Below are 27,318 nucleotides of genomic sequence, written 5' to 3'. Positions count from 1 at the left end.
GCCCATTTAAAATCTAATAGTGAAAATGCAGTGGCCAGCATTTACCCCCCCCCTCCCCGGGCGATTACCTTCCTGGAAAATACCCCCCCCCCCCCGACGATTACCTCCCCGGAAAATATCCCCGCCTCCTCTCATGGAAAATAAAGCTTTCCAAATTTGAGAATTTTATTTGAGTTGTATTTTTTTAATATACAAAAACTTAAGCAAGAAAAACGGGTTTTAATTTTTATAAAGCAGTGAATACAATAAAATAAACACTTAATTAAACAAAAATACTCCGAATATTTCGGTCCCACGTCCAGGAGCCTTTCTTAACGGAAAAAAAAGAAAAGAAAAAAATGAAACAAAAAATGTTCTTTTTAAAAACCTTAAATTACATCAAAATAAAAACATACTAAACACATAAAGAGAAAAAAAACAACAAAAGAAAAATATAAATAAATAGGAAACAAAATTCACATATTAAATAAACACTTCCATTCACTGGCCTATAACAAAATCGAATGTCTGTACTGATTGAAACACGCCTCTTCTCAGTATATAAATTTAAATATATTAAATAAAAACTTCCATGCATTGGCGTATAAACAAAATTGAATGTCTATACTTATTCAAACACGCCTCCTCACAGTATATAGATGGAAATATATTAAATAATGCATGTGTCCCTTTCCCTTTGGACGATAAAACTATACAAGTGGTGTATCAAGTATAAATCACGAAAATCTTGTTAATTTTTGTCAACTTTTTGGTATCCCTGCTTTCAATAAAAAAAAATCAAGTTACTATCACTTAATTATAATAACTCCCTATGCCCTCCCTCTGGATACCATCTTGATAGGATACCATCTCTGCTTTAAATAAAAAAAAATAATTAACTTACTGGCATCCCTGCTTTCAAAAAAAAAATCAAGGTATTATCATTTAAATATGATTGCTCCCTGCCCCATCTGCCCCCCTCTGGATACCACCTTGATAGGATGCTGTCTCTGCTTTAAATTATTTTTTTTTTTTTTTGGCATTCCTGCTTTCAATAAAAAAAATTTCGAGATATTATCATTTAAATGTAATACCTCCCAATCCCCCCATCCCACCCTCTGGAGACCATCTTGATAGGATACCATCTCAGCTTTACAGTAGAAAAATAATTGACTTAATAATTAACTAGGCCACTATATGGTTCAAACAAACACGCAAAATAACGTTAAACAGCTTAGTGTTCCTTGAAAAAAATTGAGGGTATGAGTAAAGGGGTACAAAGACAAAAACAAAAATGTCGAAAATTATTCAGATATATCTCAAATTATTGGAAAACTGAGTCGTAGGTCCGCTGTGGCATTCAATAAGATCCAAAGAATCTAATTAAAAGGGAGCACACACAAAAGCCAAATTAGAGCAGTAGCCTATGAGAAATCGCAAAATTCCCAAGACAATGAACAAGTCCCAATGGGGGGGGGCCTGGGTCTATCAAAATATTTCAATGGTTTCCCAGGGTATTTGATATCATTTTCTTCCGTCTCCACTTTTAAATGAAAAAAATAATTATCTTTTTGGCCTCCCTGTCTTTAATAAAAAAATGAGGTATTATCATTTAAAAATGATAGTCCCCTATCCCCCCCTATAGGCAATAATTTAAAATTTTTTTTGAATCATACTTTTGGGGTAACTTCCGTTTCAATATTTAATTACCCAACCTTGTAAATAGCTTAGTCTATAGCTAAATCTTGTCTGAATAGAAGGGTTTTTTTGGGGGGGGGGGGAGGGGGTAAAAATTTTCAGAAAAGAAGATTGTATTTTCTTTAATCTATCAGGCGTTCAAAAATTGAGTATTTATTAAACATTTAGGAAATCTTGTCTAAAAACAGCAAAAGAAAAAAACAATTCTGCAAACTTACAATTCAGCTGTAGAAACAATCTGTCAGCTATCAATTTCAAAATCCAACTGAAGGCTGAAGCTGTATAGTTGTGAATGCATTCTATAATTCTATTCAACTTGAAAATAAAATTCTTGACTGCGAATGATGTAAAAAATAGCAACTGGGAAACTGCATTCGGAATGATTTAAACTCATTTCATAAAGACAATGCTTTTTTTGTCAACATATGAAGAACTGTGTATATTGCAATATTTGCTATTGCATATTGCATCTGTCTGGTTTTTATGCAAAGTAGCAAAAGAGATGAAAATTAACGAACAAGAGAGTAGTGAAGAATTATGGTATGCAAAGTAAATAAAACATTCAAAATAAAACAAAAAAAAACATTCATTTATAAGTACCAGGCAGATTCACACTAAAACGAATTGGTGTGACGAAAGCAATATCAACATCCTCACCTAACGTTGTGCTCGAGTGACAATGGCGCCCTTGGTCCAGTGCCCAAGTTACATTAAAAGGCCAGGTCATAATAAAAGCTTTCAATTTGGGAGGTTCAAGGAGGAGTCTTTGACAGTCTTATGACCTCAGGGTACTATATGTTGCAACATTCTTACATATCTACAGTGGTTTAAAAAATTCGATCACCACACAAATGATGACCAAAAATATACACAAATATAACAAATGTAACATTTGGAATATTATAAGACTTTTTTCAAAGCTTTGAAGAAAAGCAAAAAAGGCTAAATACCCCTAACTATGCTTGAAAGCTATTTTAAAAAGAAACTTTTTGGATATTTCCATTAATATGACGATAGCAGAAGCTTTGAGCCTGCTTGGGGATCAAAGAGGAGTCTTTGAGTATTTTGACCACAGATGACTTATTGTTGCGACTTTCTTAAATTTGGTAATTTTTTGGAGCATTCGGAAATCAAAGCTTAAACTCAATAACTGATACTAAGTCTCCTAACATTTTGCTTGGATTAAAAGTAATGAACTAGGAAGAAAATCTCAACATCTTCCTGGAGCTACTTCAGTCTGCATGTTATTTCATTTAATTACATTTAAAACAGACGAGCTTTTCATTTTTTACCTAGGAAAATAGTTGGCACTTCATTTTTCTTCATACCAAATAAACCATTAAGTGTTTTTTGTTTCATTGTAATTGAAGTGTTCTCACGTGAAGTGTTCATCGCGTATTTTTCAATTTGATAAATTTATTCCTTTTAGATGCAGTTTATAATTTAGCTGATATTAGGTATTTATGAGTTTATAATTTGGAATGAATCCCCAAAAGAAAAATGAATAATATCCAAAACAGCAGCCAAAAGCAATAAAAAAAGCAGCAGTTCAGCCTTAGCCTACATGACATATATTCTATAAAGAAGCCAAAAAAAACATTAAAATGTATTTTTTTTAAATTGTTATTAAAAACCAGTTTTTAATACAAAGAAGGCTTTGTAGGAATCCCAAAGAGCAAAAAAAAACAAAAAAACAATCAATATCAATGTCACCCATTTCAACTGTTTTAAAGGTTACAAAACAGATATAGGCAAAGGGCATTATGAAAAAATTAAGCTTCTAAGTTCAAAGTTATATTCAAAGTTTTTACCCAGATAACTGACGAATTTTGTGATACGGTATTTGAAGTTTTGTATGCAGTAATACTTGATGGAAACAACTACTAATTTTGATAATTATTTATGTTAAGAATACATAGCTAATAGACACTTCAACTATTATGCAAGGGTTCTGAAACACCACAGCCATTTCGTTTCTACCAGATTTCTACTTCTCTTGATGAATAACAAAGAAGACCAGGTTCCAGCCAGTGACTTGTGAAGTTTTGAATTCATGAATAGGCTCGATCTGTTGTAAATTTCAGCTGTGATTTGAGAAAGACTGATGAAAACATTAATGTTTGCAGTCAACATTGATCGTGCCGGCGGCACGCTGTTTTTGGCCCCGCCGCCGCCGGTCTTCCCTCATCAGCGCGGCGCCGGGGTCTAGTTTCGCCTGCCATAATAAGACCACACCAAAGCCACAACAAGAGGCCAACCAAAAGGGATCTGTTGAATACTGACAGATACTCCTGAAAAGAAGAAGATTGAGGAAGAGGCTATTCTTTGACAAACTAGGAAATATAAGGGAGCTCTCAGTAACCCTTGTCAAAAAAGCAAAATGCCTAGGCAGTCCTTTTTCACTGAAAGCAGAATTAGCTAGGAAGATATTTGGACTTGACTGAACCAATAAAACCAGATTCTCAGGAAGGACCTTCAGCTGAGAAAAACCCTTAATTTGGTGCTATGAACACTGGAGACTTTGTCTTAGTACTTGAAAAGGACACCAAAAAAGGAAAGTGCCACAGTGTTGGTCAAATTGTTCAAAAATGGCAGAGGAAAAAGAAGTACAGGTTTGGTATTTCAAGAGGATTGCTCCATTCTTGAAATTCATTCCCATTGGATGATCTTGCCAAAGCCTGTGCCTTCTGGACAGACCAAAAGAAAGGCTGGACATTTTGTCTTTCCCTTTGATTTGTCACTATTTAACATTTTGTGAACAAGTTCTGGTTTAAGCTTGTTTTATACAGCTGTGCTTTGTTGTTCAATTTACTATGTTATCTCTATTAAATAATTGAGTTTTGCATTGAATAAACGTTTTTATTGTCTGTCCCAAGTATGGTTTCCACTTGTCCCATCTATGTTGCCCAGTGTTGTACTTGGGACAAAATGGGTAGTTGTCAAAAAACCTATTTTCTTGAAAACAAATTTATTTCACGTCTTGAATACTTGACAACATCTTCCTTGATTAATGCAGTTGATGCTGAGAAATTTTTGTTTCTGCACTACAATGTATCAAGGAGTAAGAAGCAAATAAAAAAATTGTCCAATCAAGCTTTCCCCCTATATGACCCCTTATTATTTTGATCTTGTAGGCCCAGAGGTCCCTTCCCATATTATTTTATTTTAGAGTTTTTCTTACGAAATTTTCACATCTTGAAGTACATGACAGGTTATAATGTAAAACTGTATTATTTTATTATACTTGTGTTGTATATGTATTTAATTGCTGTATGATGAAGCATAGTTGCATTATTTTGATTCCTGTTTTTCAATGCAGGCAACTGCTGCAGGTGAACAATCCCCTGCCAATGGGAAGAAAAGTGATACATGATCAAGTTCAGTGAATATTGACTGACAAGACACCTAAGCAAGCTAGTGATTACAGAAGACAAAGAAAAATCAAGTGATACAAACGTATATGACCTACTGGTCAAATGTGTCAAACCCCAAACAACAATAACAACATATCTTAATTCTCCAGCTGAAACTTGGCCACAGACATCAGAAAATGGTAGAATTTCTTTTAAAAATGGTAGTTTTGTGAAAAACTGCAAAACCGGTTAAAATTAATTGGTAAGAATCTTTGGGGACTTGGTTGATCAATTGATGATTTTATATCTATATATATTTACCTTGAAGACGTTTTGCATGCTCAATTACAAATTTTATCACTTTCCTTTTGTTTCTGCAGTTGATAAGAGCTGGAATGCCCTTACATGATACATTGCTTGCAATCTAATAAAAAACCAGTTTGAGCAAAATAAACAAAGTAACCTTCTTGTTTACTAGCCAGAAGGAGAAAATAAACCTACAAACTGAACTAAAGTTGTTACACACTAGTTTCTACCACCAAAGAAATATTAACAAAATAAAATATAACAGAGAAAACATAAACAAACAATGTAGATATCATACAAAACTATCATCTTGAGGGATGGTTTTGTTCATTTGTTTTACTGGTACTGAAGAACCAGCAAATTCAAAATATTGTTCTTCAAATAATCTGTCTTTCACCTTGTCTCTCAAAGTTGTAATGGCACCCCATCCAAATAGCATTAGGTTAGTCTGCTTTCTTCCCAATTCTACTAATAAACTACAAATGCTTGATTTTTTTTGTCACATCAATGAAACACTTTTAGCCACATTTGTTGCATCAGTGCAAGAATGACCATCCAAACAAAAGTGTAGTTAGAAAAGAATGTTTCCTTCAAGAAAGTTGTTGGATGTCCCATGGGAGTAACCTACTGCAGGGATTGTGCTGGAAGACTTGAGAACTGATTATGCAAAGAACTCTAGAAGGCAAGAGCTTAGATCTGAGGTGGATGTCACCAAAGTTATGAAACATGTATTTAGAAAGAAAAAATTTGGTTACATGCTTCAGAATGTTGTAAAAGACTGAACAGCCAAATGCATATCATACATTGGCTTATCACCAGGAGTCAAGAGGACACAACAAAATATGAGTCCATTTTGTCACTGGAGATCAAAGATCCAAACCTAAAGGAGGATCAAACTGTGGACTCTCCTATTACATCTATCACAGCAGAGTAAGCCAATGGGGAATGGCTAGTGGCCAATTTCTATTTGAATAGGAAAGAAAAGTAGCACACTGGCAAAAAGACAGAGATGAATGGTAATTGGGTTGAGGTTAGTTGCTTCAGTTAACTTACTAGGGCTCTCCAGAAAATATCTAACTTCCCAAGGGAAGGGTAAAATTCTAGATGATTGGGGAATGAAAATTTCAAGATAGGACCAAGAGTCTAAATTATTCCCTTGAAAGATTTTTTTTGAAGTACTGTATCTATCTCCATACCTTCTCTCTTCAAAGGGCACTGACCTTTGATAAACTTCATTTTATATAAGCAATACTTTTTATAGTTAGATTTTAAGACACATGAGGCTCAAAGAAAGTATTTTGAGTCTCTTGCCTTTGATAAACCCTGATTAATGTGGTTTTAAACAATTTAAAAAAGATGTGTGAAATTGCAGGAAGATCCAAATATACTAACCTATCCTATTACAATACTAACCTATTACCTCTATCACAGCAGAGCAAAGCCAATGGGGAATGGCTAATGGTCAATTTCTATTAGAGTAGGAAAGAAAAGTAGTACATTGGCCAAAAAAACAGAGATGAATGGTAATTGGGTTGAGGCTAGTTGCTTCAGTTAACTTACTAGGTAGCCATCCAAAGGCAGGAATGTGTATATACATGAAAACTCACTTTCCAAGTTAGATATACCACTGAATTCAGCTCAAAGAGGCAAATTGAATGGTTTATGCAAGAAAGTCCAAATGAAATCCCATGCAAAGATTTTTCTGGCAAAAACACACATCTGCAACATTTTGCCCTGTTTGGCCAAATTGAAAAATCAACATTTAGCCTAGCATTGTCAGCGAAATTTGGTATGTATTTTAATTGCATAATTGGAAAGAATACTGTCTAAAACCAATACTAAGAACTTTTCACTTCAATCCTCCGTTTAGTGGGGCGTGATGGGTGGGGAAAGTGCCACAGAAACTTAAGAAACTTTTAAGACAATTTTCTCCAAATAATAAAAAGTGTTTATATGCATTTTGATGGCTGTAGGGTTCTCCAGAAAATATTTCACTTCCCAAGGGAAGGGTAAAATTCTAGATGATTGGGGAATGAAAATTTCAAGATAGGACCAAGAGTCTAAATTCTTCCCTTGAAAGATTTTTTTGAAGCACTGTATCTATCTCCATACCTTCTCTCTTCAAAGGGCACTGACCTCTGATAAATTTCATTTTATATAAGCAATACTTTTTATAGTTAGATTTTAAAACACATGAGGCTCAAAGAAATTATTTTGAGTCTCTTGCCTTTGATAAACTCTGATTAATGTGGTTTTAAACAATTTAAAAAAGATGTGTGAAATTGCAGGAAGATCCAAATATGTCTTAAACTCCTATTCAAGTCATTAGAATTTTGTTTTCAAGACCTAGAGTCAAAAATAAGTAGACTGAGGCCAAAATTGACAAAAATTATATTTGTCTCTAAAGTTAGGACAGATATATAAACCTATTTTCTGTATGACTTTTCAAGCCTTTGGAATACAAAAAGAGTAGAGGTATGAGCTTCAAAACACCTTCCCATAGTATAATTTATGTCTCACCACCTCTCAGGAAAGGTATTATAATTTTTTTGGCTGGCCCTCTTGATCCCTCCAAATACTCAAAACTGGCTGAGAGGGCTTGCTGGTGATATTTCTATTGGATCAATACACTTCTATCTATTTTGATGACAATACCTTCACCTCTGGGCTCTTTGTGTCTGATCAATGTTCCAGCACCTCACTGCAGAAATATCTCTAGTCAACAATCTGTAATTATTGCATGAAGATAATGCTCCCAAAATTAACTTAAAAAATGATAAATAATGTGAGTGCCATGTAGGAAACTTCCCTTCTTGTCACTGACAGAGAAGTTGCATTGTTTTTTTAAGTTTCTTCTTTGGAATCAGAACTTATCATTTGTTGCTAAGATGATATTTTGTTTTCAAGAGTTTCTTTTATTTTTTTTTCTACATAGCCTATTTAAGGAACACATTGAAAAATAACAGCAAATACTAACTAAAAAATAGTAAATATAACCTAATGTAAACTAAAAGAAAAAAACACCTGACAAAATAACAATACACATAGGCTAAACTGAATAAAGCAATAGCCTGGACATAAATGTCTTCTAGCAAAAAGGAAAACAACTGGAAATAACTATTTCAACCCATGTAAACATAATTTAAATCAACTATGACAAAAAGGATGGTCAATATTTACCAAATCATATTATTGAGTTAGGAATAAAGTGAATACACCATTTGACGCCTTTTTTATGATGATTATAAATATAACAATCATTTCTATCGGAAATGAACTTCAGCCCCTCCCCCCTATATATGCCAATTCAGGGTAGCCTATATATTTCTACATTAGGGGGGTGGGGGTAAAGTTTAAACTTACCTCCCATTTACATCAGAAATAAAATTTTCCCCCACCCCCCTAGTGTAGAAAAATATACCCTGAATTGGCATATATAGGGGGGGGGCTAAAAAAATGATTGTTAGGCTATAGCCTATTTGTAATCAGCATAAAAAAAGGCATCAAATTTATTCACTTTATTTGAAACTCAATAATATGATTTGGTAGAAATTTACCCATAAAGAACTATTTTGAACAATTTTTTTTAGCCTTAGAAATATGAAGAGAAAAAACATAGGCCTAGGCTAGATGCTTGAAAACACCTTCCAAGATTCAAATTTAGGCATTAACTTTATCCCTGCAAACTTCGATTTTCTAACTCAGATAGCCTAATTTTCAAGACAGCTAAAAGCCTCTCATCTTGTATTTTAGGCTATACCTTTTTAAGAATATCTGCATTTTGTTCTGTAATAGAACCTAGACTTTTTCAGCACTTTTTCATTACAAAAATATTGTACATGGTTGCGTAATATCAAACAAATTTTGTCCAGGAGCGTAAAATGTAAAATTTTCGCAACGTTTGACAGGAAATCGCTCAAGTGTTATCCTGAATTCCCATTGATACGTTTTATAGCAGAAATAGCAGTTTTAGTCAAAACAAATCCATCATACTTCCTCTGCTTTATGCCGGAGTTTTGAAAAATTTCAACCGTTATTCTGAATTTAAAGCTTTTTAGGGCCGCAAATGGCAAACAACTGAGAAACTAAATATGGTTATCAGAAGTTTTTCACTAATATTTGAAAAGCAGCAAGAGGGTCGTGTCTTTTTGAAACAAATTTTTAATATGAGAGGCCTGGAGGAATATTTCTAGGGTCATGAACATAGAAGATAAGAATTATATTTTACATTAGGCATAGTTTTTTTAGGCTAATACAGGTTAGCCCTTTGAATATTTTTTTTGGCTTCTAGAACTTGATCCACCCTATTCCTATGCATGTGCTTTTTAAATATACCTCGTGTTAGTTATTGCACTTAAATGACTGCAGTCAACCGTTTCTATGTGAATATTTTGTGATTTTCCTGCATCCGCTATACGTTAGCCGTTTTACGTTAAAAAAAAATCACTAATGGGAACCAAGCCTTTTAAAACTCTAAAACCCCATACTGCATAATAACACCCGTAAATTCGAGGAGAACGTGAAACAAGTAACAAAGCTCCAAAATCTGTAGTATCAAAAGTCCTTCCATACTTCTTAACCTTTTACTCTTCAGTGAAGAGTAGTGTTCAATTCCATCCGTGTTCGTGTTTTCGTTATAACTGTTTTTGTATTCTATAAAATCTAGCAATTACGGTATGATGCCTTTCAACCCAGTTTGTGTCACACTAGTGAAGCTGCTTTTGTTCTTTGTGTGCAGCAGAACATAGAAGAAGTTTGGACTGAGTTTGTTTGGGGGAAGAGGAAGAAAAACAACAGACAATGGCTTTTTGCAATTTCCTGATACCATGTAAATTAAACCCAGTTTTGAGGCCTTAGTTAGGAAAATTTGAACAATGGAAGTTTGAATGCACATAAATGCAAATTTAACTCTGCTTTCTATATCCATTGTAACGGAAAGGAGTGCTGCAACGTGGGAGGAGGGGTGGTAGCAACCTAAATCTTCTGGGATTCGGCGAAATTTAGATCGAAAGTCTAAAATTACCTAGAATGAAAAGAAAGGGAGTAGCAAGAGCGGAATAAAGTTTCGATACGATTTTGATACCAATTCCAAGATCTGGTAGTGAAGGTCCAAAATTCAGTAGTTCAGTTTATACATTCTGCAAAGGAAGTCTCGTAGTCATATTATGTTTTAGAGGAAAAAAAACTGTCATCCTAATCCAGCAATTGAGACAAATGTGCACTTGAACGAGGTTTTGACCTTACTCATCTATCCAACTACCTAGGACCAAACAGTATAACCGAACCACCAACCAAATAGAAATGTCCAAATCCGTGCAAAGTCGTTATCAATAAATGTAAGTCGTTGTAAATTTACAAGCAAAAGCACCTTAAATCTAGCGAAATATTTCCAAGTAAAACCTTCCATTAGGGCTCATCAGAAGAAATACCACGTCCCTTTAACGGGTTTCGAGGCTTTACTTTCTTTACCCGGCACAGTGGAGTCTCTACCATAAGATCTATATGGTATCCCTATGTCAGGTAAAACTTGTGAAATACATGCATACTAGTAAAGCTATTAAAAACTACCTACGAAATGAATTTCATTGTTTCATTAGTAGAATCTCAGAGGTCACTGAGCAAAGACCATTCTGGAACAAATGAAGACTGGTCCAGATGTGAGTTATAAAAAAAGTCTTTTATTGGTATCCGGAACCAATTACAGATTTAAAGTTCTTCAAGCTTGTTAGAAAACATTCTACAAATTCAAAATTCCAAAAAAGAAAAGCGAAAGAGAAATTACATTAAAATATCATTCAGTATTTCTTTATAATTTTTTGTATATTTACCTAAAAGTTCATGATACATAAAACTAAATTTTTTGAATTGCCAACTAATTTTTTTGGCAGAAAAACCTCTTAAGATCAGTTTTTCGCTCAGCTGTTTACATCTATTTTTAAAATCTGTGTGATTACTGCATATTTTTGCATACCTAAATAATTGGAAATAATAAGCTGAATAAGTAATATTTGAATGTATATTACTTTCAAGGAATGGAAAATTAATTACTTCAAAATTAAAATTATCCGTTTTATTATATATTTTAAAAACTAATTTATTATTATCTGAAATATTAATATTTAAATCTAAGAAATGGTCAGAGTGTCCTATCCCATAGCTAGGCTCCAGAATTAACTCTTGTGGATAAATATTTTTTTAAATCTCAATAAACTCTGCACAATTTATTACTAAGAGATCGTCCAGATATCTTTTATTATTTGAAAGGTTATATTTTACATTGATTGGGCTATTTTTATTTATCATATATTCGTATTCTAATTGACTTAAAAACCAGTCCGCTATGAATGGACTCGCATTCCCACCCATAGGAATGCCAACAGTTTGTTTATATAAATTACCATTAAATCTTATAAAAGTAATAAATAGAACAAATTCCAATAAATCACATACCATATCCAAGCTATAACATCTTGAATTAATAGTACTTCTACAGAAATTCGTCCATAGGGCTTTTTTTATTAAAAGTATCAATTTTCAAAAATCCGATATTGGACAAAAGAAAAGATTTCTTTATGACCATTTTCAATTTTTCTAATACTAAATTAAGTGACAAATTTGTATACAGAGTAGTAAAATCAAATGAATCGACTCTTTTAGCTGAAACATTAGCCAAAGAATCTATCACTTGTAACGAGTTATTAACACTCCAATATGGGTTAAAGTTAGAAATTTTTTTAATTCCGGAGTAATATGCTTTACATTTATTTCTAATTTCTCCTAAACTTAAAGATAGGTCAGTAGCCGCAATTCTGGTTGGACACCTTGCTGCCCCAGCAATAAAACGTGGTTTTGGTGGATTTTTATGAAATTGTATCGTCCAATATAAGAAAGGAAACTATTCGAACTAAGAAAATGTCTCACGCAAGTATTCAGGGAGAAAGTTGAAATAAAAAAAAGCACATTCACCAAAAGGTAGCTCTCAATAGAGACACTGAAGAAACTTTTCTAAGTTACATTGATGATGAAAGTATTAATTCTGATCGTTTTTACATACATCCACAAAATTATATTGTGCAATCAAATAGAATCTCTGATAATAATCTAACTGGAAAGCGATTGGCCTTTGAGAGTGCTTTACATGAAATGAAATTGTGAAATGCCATTTAGACTTGTGTTTTTTATTCAGTTACCCTTTCACCGTTACTGAGAAAGGGTCGTCCAGTTTTAGTTTTGTGTTTTTATTTTAAGGTTTGGTTTTTTATATTTTTATCAGTTTTGTTCTGCACTGAGGACGGTCAAACGGAGGTCTTGACCGAAATATTTTTTCAATCTTTTCACTGGCTGTTAATTGTCTTCGTTTTCTTCCTTTCTTCGCGATTTTATGTTTTATCTTGATTAGCCAGTGTGGTCTCAGAAATTATTTATTCTTAACTTAGAATCGCTGATCTGAGCTAAGGTTTTAATATGCGTGAAAAAGGAAAAAAAAATTGAAGCTATCCACCCCCCCCCAGTTTTCTGCATACAAAATTAGAAAAAAATTATAACTGTTGTGTCTTTTTCAATACTATCACAGATTCAAGCAGTTCAAATCTACTGGAAATACACGACATTGTGAGGTTGTTTCAAATCGAAGGAAGAAAAAGTATACGGCAAAGAACACTTTGTAATCCTGTAAATTCCAAATATGTTGCTTGTTCCCAACATACTGAGTCATCTGAAACACAGAAGCTGATATTGCTTAACCCAAGATTAATATTAAAAACAGAAGAAGAAATTGCAATGAAATACGCTAGAAACTAGAGCAGAAGGATTGAATGACTTAGGAAATGACAAATTAGGGCTGATAAAGTGAGATAAGAATAAATAAATAAAAAACAAACAAGTTGTTTTAACTGAAAAGAAGGAGAAAATTATAACTTACAACCAACATAAATTATTGCGTATGAGAGGACGATGCCCCTCCTCAATCCTTCGATCTTCAAGCTAAAGTTTTTAGTACTTTAAAAAAGCCTCTTATTCTAATTAAAGTTCTTATTCTAATTCTATTTCAGGAGCTGTTCTTAAAGAATTGGAACAAAAAGTCAAACTTTAGCATAAAGAGTAAGGTAATGAGGAGAAGGTAACCCCTTTCATATACAGAGTAATTTCTGTTCGTTTCAAGTTTTAATGTTGCTACTTATTTTCAGTTGAAAGAACCTTTTTTTAAATTTAATTTCCGATCATTTTTCAAATAATACTGAGAAATCTGCTTTCTCCGTCAGTGGAAAATTTCCCTCCCGATCGAAAAATTTCTCCACGGATAGCTTCTCCCGTGTAAAATCCCCTGGGAAAATCCTCCGGATAATTCGATCCTCGCTGAAAATTCCCCCGGAAAATTTCCTGCGGATAATTCCGCCTTGAAAATTCTCCTTAGCCTACTTTCATTTGAAAAAAGACTTGTTTTATATTATATTTCTTATCGTTTATAGAAACATACCGGAAATCCCCTCCTTAGAAATTTACCCTGGAAATTCTCCCCCCTTTTCCGATAGAAACGTTTTCCCGTTGAGATTTTCCCCCTAAACAATTTCTTCCGCATTGAATTCCCCACAGATAATTTATCTCACAAAAAATCCCATCCCCCACGTAAGAAAACTGACAATTTCAACTGCACTGAAAATTTCCTCCGGACAATTCTCTGAAAACATCTTCAAATGTATAAGTAAGTCGCCAAAGAGAAATAGAGACAAATAAAATGAATTTCCTATAGGAATTCTGGCAAACTCCCCCCGCATAAAATTCCCCCTGGAAAAGCCCTCCCCACAGAAAATACTCCCCGTGGAAAATCCCCGAATGCAGGAAATGTAACCCCCTCCCAAAAAACGTCTGTGTACGGCTCAATAACAAATATCATAGGAAAACAGTGGGCCAATTCCATAACTTACAGCCCTTTCCCCAGAGGTTGGAGGGGGGGGGGTATGCCATCCCCAGAGGCACAATTATTGAATATTTCAACTATGTTGAACAAAATGGCTATATAAAAATTTTTATCGCATGACTTTGTGGTAAAACAGAACATGTGAGGGGGAGTAGTTGCCCTTATTTCTTTTGGTCAATAAAAAGGGCACTAGAACAGTTTGAATGACCCCTCTCCCGATCTTCTAGTTGCGTTAGCTTTACACTATCAAACTTCGGGAAAAAAAGACATAAACATGCATTCGTGATAATTCTTCTGAAAATTAATACGCTTTATTCAATTGTTAAGTAATTAGGACCCTCTCCCCCTCTGGTACGATCTTGTTTCCAATATATTTTTTCAAATAAATCTAGCGAGATTAAAGAATTACGCAAAAACACATTATAGAAATTTGACATTCCCACAGCCTTGAGAGTTTATCAGAATATTTTTCCTGGTTAAGGTTTGGCATAAAAGAACATTTTATGCCAATGTTTTATCAAAGGGGAGGCGTCCTTTCGATATGTCTCCGGCTGAAAGCTTTTCACTATCCTCCTTTTCTATGTACTTGTAGAGAAGTTCTATATTTTTCCATGTCTCTTGACTTAAGCATTTTTGTTAGTCAGCATTCGCGCTTACACACAAAGCAAAAATACTTGTGAACACATATAGCAGGATCTGAGGCGGTTAGGAAACACATTTTATTCTCACCTTGAATACATACAAATAAATTTTACTTTCTTAAGGACAACTTAAAGCACTTAGATCGTAAGAAGGAAAATTGAAACAATAATATTATGATTATATATTCGGGCACACAAAACATCAAAGTAAATCGACAACAGAAAGATATCACAGAAAATAAGACACTTTGTTTGACTATACAGTTATTTTTTACATTATCTTCTAGTAAGGAGAGTTACTCATTCCAGGGTTGCCATTATTTCAGTAACCAGTAGATGCAGAAATTACTCCTTAGTAACCTAGTTCTTCAAAGTTCAATTTGTTTTGCACTTTAGATTTGGCTTTAAAAAGTTAGCTATCAAACGGAAAATATTCATCATCATAGGATTCTGGATAATTTCTTGTTTCAGTATAACCGTCTTGCTTATAGTACCATTTCTGTGTGGACGATACATCCGGAGAGTTTGTCAGTTCCTGATCGGGGCTACCAATTGCTGCTTTATTGAATGCAAACGGCCAACTCTAGAAAAGCGTAAAGATAGATAGATAAATAACAGAACAAAGATATGAGCAGGAGCGGACATAAAATTTGACGTTCTGTGGGAGGAGGAGGTTGCACGTACCCCTAAAGAAACCACCTTGATCCAACCCTGGATATGAGCGGTTGCTAAACAAACCATAACAATCACTTGTGTATGGATCTTTATGTAGCATTAGCCTAAATGATGGGCTGTTAATGCTGGGCTGAGTAATGCTACCCAAAATATCTCGAGATGTAAAACAAGAATATGAAACCAAAATTATGTCATGCCCTTTTCAAAATCTGTGTATGTTGCGTAGCACTTTTGAACGTTGTGCAAAACATTTATACATGTCCAGAGGGGTCAATTGGTGGAGAGGGGTTATGGGGTATTCCCTCCACTAATTTTTACCCCCTAGATTTAGAAATTTTTTCTCTCTATTGTCACTGAAAAATTGAAAAAAAACACAATTTACCCCAACATTTTGAAAAAATACATTTTGCCCCTCCTTCTCTGTTTTCATGAAATGACACCGCTGTACATGTTGCATGTTATTGATTACAGATTATTAACTCATTTGTTTTATTAATTTTTATGCTGCAAATTCCTACAATTTGCAGTTACAATATGCTGCTACTTATGAGCAACGTTTTTGTGTAGTTTTTTTTCCACTACCAACAGATAAAGCCCTATATATATATATATATATATATATATATATATATATATATATATATATATATATATATATATATATATATATATATATATATATATATATATATATATATATATATATATATATATATATATATATATACATATATATATATATATATATATATATATATATGTATATATATCTTTTTTCTTTCGAAAAATTGACATGGGTCTCAAGCACAGGCAAAAAAACTTTCTGATCAACTTCAAAGTTATTGTCACAAGTCCTTGGACCAAAGAAGTCCCATTCACAGAAGGAAACCAAGAAAATATTTGGTTATACCAAAAATAGGGTAATCAGAAAAAGGGCTTTTTTTTCAAACGGCTCAAAATTGCAACCGTGAGTTCTTTGGATAAAATATTCCTAATTTATAAGCATTTTTTATGGGACTGAGACTCGGGCCACCCAAAAAAGGGCTTGAAAAAGGCCCAAAGGTCTGTTTTTTTACTGGTTTGAAATTTAGTTCCTTAACGTCCCGGGCTAAGAGGACCTATATGTACAAAACAAATTAAAAATAAAGTATAATTGGTTTACTCATAAAGAGTTCTTATGCCAAACGGCTCAAAATTTAATCCTGCATGTTTCCAGGCCAAGGGAACCCTGTTGATGTACAAAAAGTACAGTCTGCCCAAAATTGGGCCAAAAACATTATTGTCGATTGGTTTATATTTATCATGGTTGATACCTTGTAAAGAGCAAACCACAAAAGTTAAAGATTTGTTTGAAAAAAAAAAGTGACTGGTGAGAAAATTTTATATTTGTTGTTTATTCAGGAATCATGACTATCATTTTGAATAATAGTAAAGTGTTATTTATAATAGTAATAGTATATAGTAATAGCATATAGTAATAGTAATAGTATAAAATTAATAGTAAAGTGTTATTTTGAAAACAAGCTTACAGGAGCTTTGAAAAAGAGCCCGAAATTCCTGAAAAAGGCGTCACATCGAAATGATAAGTACATCATTGGAATTGCTATTGCAAAATTCTATAAAGGACATTTACAGCCCCCCCTCTAGCTGGAACAACAAGGAAAATCACTTTTTTGAATGGGCAGTACTAATGTCTCTTTTGTTCTGCTTCGTTTTTTTCTCTTTGGCGCTATCGGAACACAAGAACATCATAGAGATCTGTTTAAGAATCCACTTATAAGCCAATTTTTATATCTAATCCCTTTTTACATATTCGTCTTGATGTTGTCACCATAAAGTGCCACATGGCAGTAGAAAAGTAAAATTTAGTCCACTCCCAGGATAAAAAGGCTGGGAAGTAATTTTATATATATATATAATCGTTTTTTGCAAATTCGACTTGATAACACCGTCATAAGGTGCCATATGTAATAAAAAAATATTCTTTGTTTTTTTTTGTATTTTTTTCAATGACAGTACCAAAACAGGAACTTTATCAATGACAGGACCTCAAGAAAGGTGTTTTTCAAAATACACACAAGGGAAAGAAACTAGGGGATATTGGAGCTCCTCTCTCTCTCAATCCCCTCCAATAACACACAGATAACATTGTAAAGAGATGTTTAAAGGCTCAAGTCACAGCTATTGGTCATTTCAGCGTGACACTTAATTGTACCTTTGATTCACTACAATCACCTCTGGAAAAAACATAAAGGGGAGAAGCAATGGTTATGCTACCCAATCCAAAATACTACTGAACGGTGAACGGTGAGCATACAGTTACTGGTTGCACACCATTAAAAATGGTTTGGGTATCTTAGTATTTGTATCCCCGACCTTTTAGCCTTATTTGGGAAAATTGATGCTCTGTGGCAGAAAATGGCAGAAAACGGTACTTTACTGTGACGAAATCTTTTTCATTACTTAAAAAATGGGCTGAAAATTGCATTTCCTTTTCAAATGAGCCCTCTTCCAATATTTTAAAACCACAGCTTAAGTACGATTATCCTTGCAAATAAAACGGAAAAAAGGAGAAATATGTGTGCTGTTCATACAAGAATGTGATTTTCCTTATTGTCGAAGGTTGGAGCCTGTCTAGTGTAGGGTTTTCGACGATGACATTTTCAATAGCGTGTAAGGTTGCTCAGTTTCTCTTGAGCTATTAAGTTGTATTACAAAGAGAGAATGTTATGATAGGCACGACCCACATACTGAGCTTTGGAGGAAAGTATGAGGACAGAGTTGTCCCCGATTGTGACTTTGCTGTTGACATAGCACTGGTCACCAACTCCAAGTCAAAGCTACCCATTGCTTTGAACACGCTTCAGGAAAAATCTGATAAGGCTGAACTATCCATTAACTGGAAGAAGACAAAAGACATGGTAGTGCAGCCAATACCTGACACCGGCAGATAAAATTACTCTATCGCTGGCAACCAAATCGAAGCGGTTAACCATTTCACTTACCTTGGTTCTATTATACGAACGGCTCCATCGACCACGAAGCTTAGGTATGCTTAGCTATGTTTGGAAAAAGCAATGATCAAATGAGCAACCAAAATGAAGACTCTTGAAGCCTCAGTCCGTTTGATCCTGCTGTACACAGCTGAGACTTAGCTTGCAACTGCAGCTGTCCAGTGCCGTCTCGATAGTCTTTAATCTAAGTGGCACCGGGTAACTGAAGAAATCCAATGGACAGATTTTGTCAGTAATCACCGCCTGTGAGGTATGACTTCCTTGTTGTACTTTTCACACCAGGCTGCCCAAAGGACACTTCGCTGGTTCGGACATCTTCTACAGCTGCCTGCCGATAATCTGGCTCGGATTCTCTATGACTTCTCTATAATGACCCAGTCAGTAGCGGTTGGAAACGTCCAAGAGGAAAACTCAAATTCTGGTGGGCCGAAAATATCGGGAAATTCCTGAACCAGGCTGGATTTCCGCTGTCAGATGCAGAGGCCCTTGCTGCTGACCGCCTTACGTGGAGACAACTGATGACATTCTCAACGCTACCCTGACGTAAAGATTAAGTAAGAAAGCTTTTTTTTTCAATTTGATATCATTTTCAAGGATTTTCAGCTTCGTTTTTGAAGGTTTCGAAAATGATAATAATTGCAAATCAATATTTCATTAGTCTTGAATAGTAGTTTATTTTTGAATCAGCATATACTTAAAATGGGTTTCCACTGGACAGTTGCTTTGAAAACGGGCTCTTTAAAATGTTTCATACTATTTACCGAGGTTTGTTCTTTACTTGGTTGCAGTTGTGGGTACAACCATGATATGTAAAAGGAGATATGTTATCTAAGTCGTTCATCAGAGAAACTATCCAAGGAGTAGCACTGAAATGTTCTGTGCAGGTATTTTTGAGTTTTTTTCTTCTTTTTTTTTTTATCGAAGCGGAATAGATTCAGAACTTAAATCTCTCTTGAATCTGTTGAATTCAGCTGTTAATGAATTTAGTAAGTGACTAAACTGATTAAAACGATGCTTTGCAGAATAAAATAAATATAAACTATGTAAAGAAAGTGACGTTCAATTAAGAGACACGGGGCCTGGGCCCCCTAAATTTTCATCCCTCCACCCTAGATGTTGTAAAATACTCCTTTTATGGTATTTTCATCGATAAAGACTTTGGTGTTTACATTAAAAAAAAAAAAAAAAAAAAAAATCGCCACCCCCCCCAAAAAAAAATTGAAGATACACCCTCCTGTATTGAAGAATTACTCTTTCTCCCCTCTCTTAAGTTATCGTGAATTGACACCACTGTATTCACAACAAGAAAAGGAACTAACAAAAAAAAAAAAAAGAATTACAGTTACAGTCTCCAATGAATAAATTTCATGATAAAGGTTATAAGTACGTTATAAATATTTTGGTCGTGCCACACAGCTATTCTTGGTAGTGAAGTGTCAAATAAAATTTATTATGAATAGCTTGGGTTCTACGTTCATGATCATTTGTGTTTATATTACATTTTCTTTTAATTTTCACACGGTATGCTTTTCATCTTCTGTTTCTATGCATGTAAGTCCCCTCACTCATATTATGGGGCCGCCATGGCAGGAGGCTATTGTAAAACAGTAATCAAAAATTGATTAAAAAAAAAATTTGTTTTTTTAACACAAAATTGATTCTTAAGAATCCAAACACAATGTTTGTAGTTCTAATTGTTCATTGCGTTATTCTTATAATCTCCTAATTAGGCTTGAGTAGTCGCGTCAATTCACAGAAATTCAGGAAGGGTGGGGGGGGGGGTTATTTTTCAAAATCTAGAGGGTGGGGTAATTTTGTTTTTTCAGTTTTTTCCAAAAAATGACAAAACGGCATCTTCAATGAAAATACCCCATTAAAAGTTATTTTTCAAAAACAAGGAAAGGGCACAAATCTAAGGGGGTGGGGAAAATATCCTTCCATTCCCTAGATCAATACCCATAGAATACAATAGAATACAAATTAAAAATGTCTAAAATCGAAACTAAAAATTAAAAATATGTAAAAATGTCAATTCTTGTGAATTTTGATGAGAGCCAGTGTTGGGTCAAGCTTAAGCTGTCTATAGTTGAACGTTATTGCTAAGGACTCTCATAATATAGGACGCTGTGGGAAATCTCTACAGGAAGCTAAGTATGTACTTAAACATTTGATTTGTTTTTGATTCTTGATGATTAGATTTAGGAAACGCCAAGATCAAAGGCCATACTTAACATGTTTATTTTAACAGCAAGACTAGCCTATCAAAACAATCACGCAGGTGGAAGATCTCATTCGCTGGAATCCGCCAACTCTCGCATCCGGACATAGAATCATCCTTGGAAAATGGAACGTAATACATTTGTTTTAATCCTTTTGAATGAGTGAAAAATCGTTAACGCTTGCCCTCTAAGCGATTTGCAAAGAACGAGAAAAATCTGGGTAGAATAAACAAAGCTTGCTGTTAGTTAGGTCACGTTCTAATGATAAATTGAATATGAAATTACAGCAGTGGCTAGATTCTGGAGGATGTGTCTAGAGAGGGAGTTGGGTTTTAGTCTCAAGGAGAGGGCGCAATCGTAAGCTTTGACCCCCCCCCCCCCCTGCCGCACCATCAATACTGTAATACAGTTTTGCCCAAAAATATTACAATTTAAGCTTGTTTTCTTGCCCCCGGGGCACTTGCTCCCTTTAACCCCCTCTAGATCCTATCCTGGCTGTGTCCTACTCTCTTAAAGTTTGAAAGGCTTAAAATGGGCTAGAACAGTGATTTCTTCTGAATTACCCCTCGAGTAGGACAATAATGGCTCTTGCCCCCTTCTCTTCCAAAGACAAATTGAGAAGAAATTTTTAGTGATCATATATTAATTAATTTCCCACTCAAAATTCAAAAATAATTCTATTCGAAAAAACTTTTATGCAGAAAACATCAGATCTGGGGATGGGGATCAAAATTCTTCGCGACATGCTTGAGTTCGCTGACAGCGTTTTGGGTCTTACCACAGTTAGGTCCCAATCAATGCTGTTTTTAGATTAAATGAAACAAAAGTTTATTCAACTGAAGGTTAGGAACAATATTAAAACTTAAAACTAATAGAAAGTATTCGGTACATGGGGTGGCTACCCCTTGCTCAATCCTAGTTCTTTACGTTAGAGTATTAAAATTCTTTAAAAATACTTCTCATCAAAATCCAACGGCCATTGTGTTTAAGTAGTCTTTCTTAAAAAGATGTGACAAGAAGTGACATTTTAGCATAAAGAGTAAAGGTTGAAGAAGTAACAACCCCCCTCATATACGGGATAATTTCTGTTCGTTTTAAGTTTAATGTTGCTTCTTACTTTCAGTTGAAAAGATAAAAAAATCAGTTTAATTTTTGACGGTTTTTCAAATCATATCAGGACCCCACCCCCCGCGTGGAAAATTCTCCCTGGAAACTTTGAGCTCTAAAGAAAATTCGTGGAAATCCTCCTCCCCCCCCCCCGCAGGAAGAAAATGTCCGTATTTTTCCAAAAAACAAATACTATATGTGAACCACGGGCAAATTGCGTAATTTATTAGACTATTAGAATATTAGATATTCCAAATATCTAATATTCTAAATATCTAAATATTTTTGTTAGAATATTAGATTCAATTAACACTTATTAGACTTTTCAGCTGTACTTAATCAAATGCCTGTCTCAAAATTTCGATCGGATGCCTTTGGGGGAAAAGGGCAATCGAACTTTCGATTCCTATTTCAATGAGCCCTTTCCCGATCTCTTCGGACCGTTGATTCGAAACGATCACCTCTGAAAAAAATAATACATGTATCTGTGATCTTTCTTGTGGCAAAAAAAGAAGCAGATTCTCATAGATAGGAGCTTCAAACCCCCACAGTATGGTTCTCTTATATACTGAATTTATTTCCATATTTCCAGGGGGGCCGTGGCCCCCCTGGAAATAAGGAAACAGAGCAGAATTGAAAAAAAACAATGAAAAAATGTGTGTTGGCCCATTGTCGGCTGCCTGCCAATAGCTTTTGATCCCTAATTAGGAAAAAATAAGTTCGAATTTGTGACTGAGTGACCTCTTTCCAGTTTTCAATAAAAAAATTTCTTTATGATTTGGCTGGAACAAAAAAAGCAACAAATTCTTCATAGTAATGAATGGTAAGTAAATAACGATCCTTGTCAATAACGAAAGTATAAGAGTCTAACTATCTAAAGTAGTGTAATTTACTTAATTAACGCAAGATTGCGTTAATTAAACGTGCTCCTAGCGACATTTTATCGGATCAACCTATTTTGCACCCCCCCCCCCAAAAAAAAAAAAATCCTGGATCCGCCCCTGCTAACTATTGACAACATTCAATAAAAGAATCTGTTTTTTATGGTCATCCCAAATGTGTATTTGTTTATTAGTAATTTGTGCAGTTATTATTACACAAGAAAGTTCGTATAATTATAGAAAACATAAGGAAAACAGCTTAACAAGGGGCAATTTCAGTAAAAATGTGCCGTCAACTTTTGCTTGCATTGCAAGAGTACCCATGAGCTGATATATAAAGCCACTATAATCAGTATGTTTCCCCCGAACGGAATGCTGGGAATTTCTGTATTTTCCCCCTGAACGGATACGTTTTTTGTGTTTTATTATCATTTAATTCCAGGAGTGATTGTATTTATCTAATTGTCACTTTGAAAAATATTTAATTTTTTATAGTTATGAAATAGAAAGGTTTCAAATAAACTGACTTTTGGTATTCAAAATTAAATAAAAAATATTGAGTTAAAAATTTTTATATGACTTTCTTAATCGTAGTTTTAGCGGTTTACTTTGAACAAACTAATTTGATAATGCGTTACTTTGTATAAACACTGAGTCTAAAGGCATTAAACATTTTGGTGTTTGATAACCAAGTTCAAAACAGACGATATTGTTAAAAAAAAATATCCGTCCAGTGCATCGGCATTGCTCAACAGAACTAAATGCCATGCCCCCCCCTGGAAATTTGGGACGATAAAGTCATTATAAGGAAACCAAAGGAAAGAGAGCAGAATTGACAAAAAAACAATGGAAAAAATGTGTGTTGCCCCATTGTCGGCTGCCTGCCAAAAGATTTTGACCCTTAATTAGGAAAACATAAGTACTAATTTGTGAATAAGTGACCCTTTCCAGTTTTCCATAAAAAAATTTCTTTTTGATTTGGCTGGAAAAAACAAAAACAAATTATTCATAGTAATGAATGGTAAGTAAATAACTATCCTTGTCAATAACGAAAGTATAAGAGTCTAACTATTGATAACGTTCAATCAAAGAATCAGCTTTTTATGGTCATCCTAAATATGTGTTTGTTTATTAGTAATTTGCGCAATTACTAGTAGACAAAAAAAGTTCGTATATTCATAGAAATTAATTAAAAAAAAATTTCCGAAAAATAATTTTTTCAAAGAAAATTAAAGGCCATTTTAAACTTAAGCTCAGGAGATACCTGTTAAAATTAAAACTCAAAACGACCAGAAATTACTATTAAAGAATAAATGAAACCCATTTATTTAGCGACGTTTAAACTTTGTCTTGAAAGCTATTTACTTCAATATTAACAATCCTCTCTAAAAACCTGATTAAAACAAAGCAATTGTTTTAAAAGCTTGGCTCTACTAAAAATGAATAACTTATATTAAGTTTTACAAACAGTTTCTCTCCGGCTCCCCTTCCCATAAGTTATAAACCCCCTTAATAAAATGGCTATCTCAAAATTTTGATTGAATGTAGTTTGGGGGAATGATGAGCGTGGGAAGGGGGGCTATTTGCCCTCCAATCACTTTCGACTATTAAAAAGGGCACTATCCCTTTGAATTTCCAATCGAATGAGCCTTTTTTGAAGTTTCTACGACAAAATCTTCTATAAAAACCTTATTTGCCCTCAGGGCATAACTTAAAACTCTTGCCCTGAGGGTTTTGGGGGAGTTTCCTCCTCAAAAATATATTTTCTATCTGGAAATCAACTACGCTGAACAAAATGGCCCAAATAACATCACTTTCGACTATTAAAAAGGGCACTAGCCCTTTGAATTTCCAATCGAATGAGCCTGTTTTGAAGTTTCTACGAAAACGCCTTCTATAAAAACCTTATATGCCCCAGGGCTTAACTTTACCCGCTGACTCTGACGGTTGTGGGTGCGTTTCCAACTCAAAAATCTATTATCTCTTTGTAAATCGAATCCGCTGAACAAAATATCTATCTCAAAATCTAAAGTTGGTACGATTGGGAGAATGATTAGCGTGGGGGGGGGGGCGAGTTGCCCTCCGATCACTTTCGATTATTAAAAAGGGCACTGTCACTTTGAATTTCCAATCGAAAGAGCCTTTTTTGAAGTTTCTATGACAACGCCTTCTACAAAAACCTTATATGCCCCCAGGGCAGAACTTAAAACCCTTGCCCTGAGGGTTGTGGGGGATTGTCCTCCTCAAAAACATGTTTTCTATGTGAAAATCAACTACGCTGAACAAAATGGCTATTTCAAAATTATGATTGGATGTGTTTGGGGGAATGATAGGCGTGGGGGGGGAGTTCCCCTCCAATCACTTTCGACTATTAAAAAGGGCACTATCCCTTTGAATTCCCAACCGAATGAGCATGTTTTGAAGTTTCTACGACAACGCCCTTCAATAAAAATCTTATATGCCCCCAGGGCATATCTTAAAACCCTTGCCCTGAAGGTTGTGGGGGAGTGTCCTCCTCAAAAACATATTTTCTATCTGGAAATCAACTACGCTGAACAAAATGGCTATCTCAAAATTTTGATTGGATGTGTTTGGGGAAATGATGGGCGTGGGGGGGGCTAGTTGCACTCCAATCACTTTTAACTATTAAAAAAGGGAATTGGCCCTTTAATTTCTAATCGAATGAGCCTTTTGTGAAGTGTCTAAGACAACATCTTCTATAAAAACCTTATATGCCCCCAGGGCATAACTTAAAACCCTTGCCCCGAAGGTTGTGGGGGATTATTCTCCTCAAAAAAATATTTTCTATCGGTAAATGATGGGCGTGGGGGGAGGGGACTAGTTACACTCCCATCACTTTCGACTATTAAAAAGGGCACTAGCCCTTTAATTTCCAATCGATTGAGCCTGTTTTGAAGTTTCTACGACAAAAGCTTCTATAAAGAACCTATATGCCCCCAGGGCATAACTTAAAACCCTTGCCCTGAGGGTTGTGGGGGAGTGTGTTCCTCAAAAATATATTTTCTATCTGGAAATCAACTACGCTGAACAAAATGGATATCTCAAAATTTTGCTTGGATGTGTTTAGGGGAATGGTGGGCGGGGGGGGGGGGGGGCTAGTTGCCCTCTCAGTTTCCAATAGAATGAGCCCCCTTTGAAGTTTCTACGACGACCCTTTCCATATGAAGTGCCTATGGAAAAAAAAATATTAAATAATAAAACATTGGAGCCGTATGGCCTTTACTATGGCGTGGGCTTAATACTATGACCTTTACTGATGTGCGGGGGGGGGGGGGCTAGTTCCCCTCCAATCAATTTCGACAATTAAAAAGGCACTATACCTTTGAATTTCCAATCGAATGAGCCTGTTTTGAAGTTTCTACGACAACGCCTTCTATAAGAACCTTATATACCCCCAGGGCATATCTTAAAACCCTTGCCCTGAAGGTTTTGGGGGAGTGTCCTCTTCAGAAACACATTTTCTATATGGAAATCAACTACGCTGAACAAAATGGTTATCTCAAAATTTTGATTGGATGTGTTTGGGGAAATGATGGGCGTGGGTGGGGGGGGGGGGGCCCCTAGTTGAACTCCAATAACTTTCGACTGTTAAAAAGGGCACTAGCCCTTTAATTTCCAATCGATTGAACCTGTTTTGAAGTTTTTACGACAAGGCCTTCTATAAAAACCGTATATGCCCCCAGGGCATAACTTAAAACCCTTGCACTGAGGGTTGTGGGTGAGTGTCCTCCTCAAAAATAGATTTTTTATTTGGAAATCAACTACGCTGAACAAAATGGCTATCTCAAAATTTTGATTGGATGTTTTTGGGGGAATAATGGGCGTGGGGGGGGGCTAGTTGCCCTCCAATCACTTCCGACTATTAAAAAGGGCACTAGCTTTTTGAATTTCCAATCGAATGAGCCTTTTTTTGAAGTTTCTACGACAACGACTTCTATAAAAACCTTATATGCTCCCAGGGTTTAACTTAAAATCCTTGCCTTGAGGGTTGTGGGGGAGTATCCTCCTCAAAAATATATTTTCTATCTGGAAATCAACTACGCTGAACAAAATGGCTATCTCAAAATTTTGATTAGATGTGTTTGGGGAATGATGGGCGTGGGGGGGGGGGGAGGGGGCAAGTTACACTCCAATAACTTTCGAGTATTAAAAAGGGCACTAGCCCTTTAATTTCCAATCGAATGAGCCTGTTTTGAAGTTTCTAAAACAACACTTTCTATAAAAAACCTTATATGCCCCCAGGGAATAAATTAAAGCCCTTGAACTGAGGATCTTGTGGGAGTGTCCTCCTCAAAAACTTATTTTCTATCTGGAAACAAAATATGCTGAACAAAATGGTTATCTCAAAAGTTGTATTGGATGTTTTTGGGGAAATGATGGGGGTGGGGGGGTGGGGGCTAGTTGCCCTCCAATAATTTTCGACTATTAAAAAAGGCACTAGAACTCTCGATTTCCAATCGAATGAGCCCCCTTTGAAGTTTCTACGACGACCCCTTCCATATGAAGT

At 35.0% G+C, this 27,318-nt stretch overlaps 2 protein-coding genes across 3 annotated transcripts in view; both read right to left on the bottom strand.

Annotated features, from left to right (window-relative positions):
• LOC148944153 (chromosome transmission fidelity protein 8 homolog) overlaps positions 1-9,172 on the bottom strand; it is a 32,427-nt gene extending 23,255 nt beyond the window's left edge. The window contains exon 1 of the mRNA XM_089099671.1: positions 9,097-9,172. Within this exon, the coding sequence (XP_088955797.1) occupies positions 9,097-9,116 (20 nt within the window). The 5' untranslated portion in view covers positions 9,117-9,172. The remainder of the gene's footprint in view (positions 1-9,096) is intronic.
• A 5,792-nt stretch (positions 9,173-14,964) lies between these two features.
• LOC148944151 (musculin-like) overlaps positions 14,965-27,318 on the bottom strand; it is a 111,946-nt gene continuing 99,592 nt past the window's right edge. For both annotated transcript variants that reach the window (XM_089100330.1, XM_089100331.1), the window contains exon 3: positions 14,965-15,477. In XM_089100330.1, the coding sequence (XP_088956456.1) occupies positions 15,307-15,477 (171 nt within the window). In that variant the 3' untranslated portion in view covers positions 14,965-15,306. The remainder of the gene's footprint in view (positions 15,478-27,318) is intronic.

The sequence above is a fragment of the Artemia sp. Qi Xiang Cuo genome, chromosome 14 (assembly GCF_049724085.1).
Source record: "Artemia sp. Qi Xiang Cuo chromosome 14, ASM4972408v1, whole genome shotgun sequence".
Classification (NCBI taxonomy): Eukaryota; Metazoa; Arthropoda; class Branchiopoda; order Anostraca; family Artemiidae; genus Artemia; species Artemia sp. Qi Xiang Cuo.
This window is presented reverse-complemented; position numbering and strand designations above follow the sequence as displayed.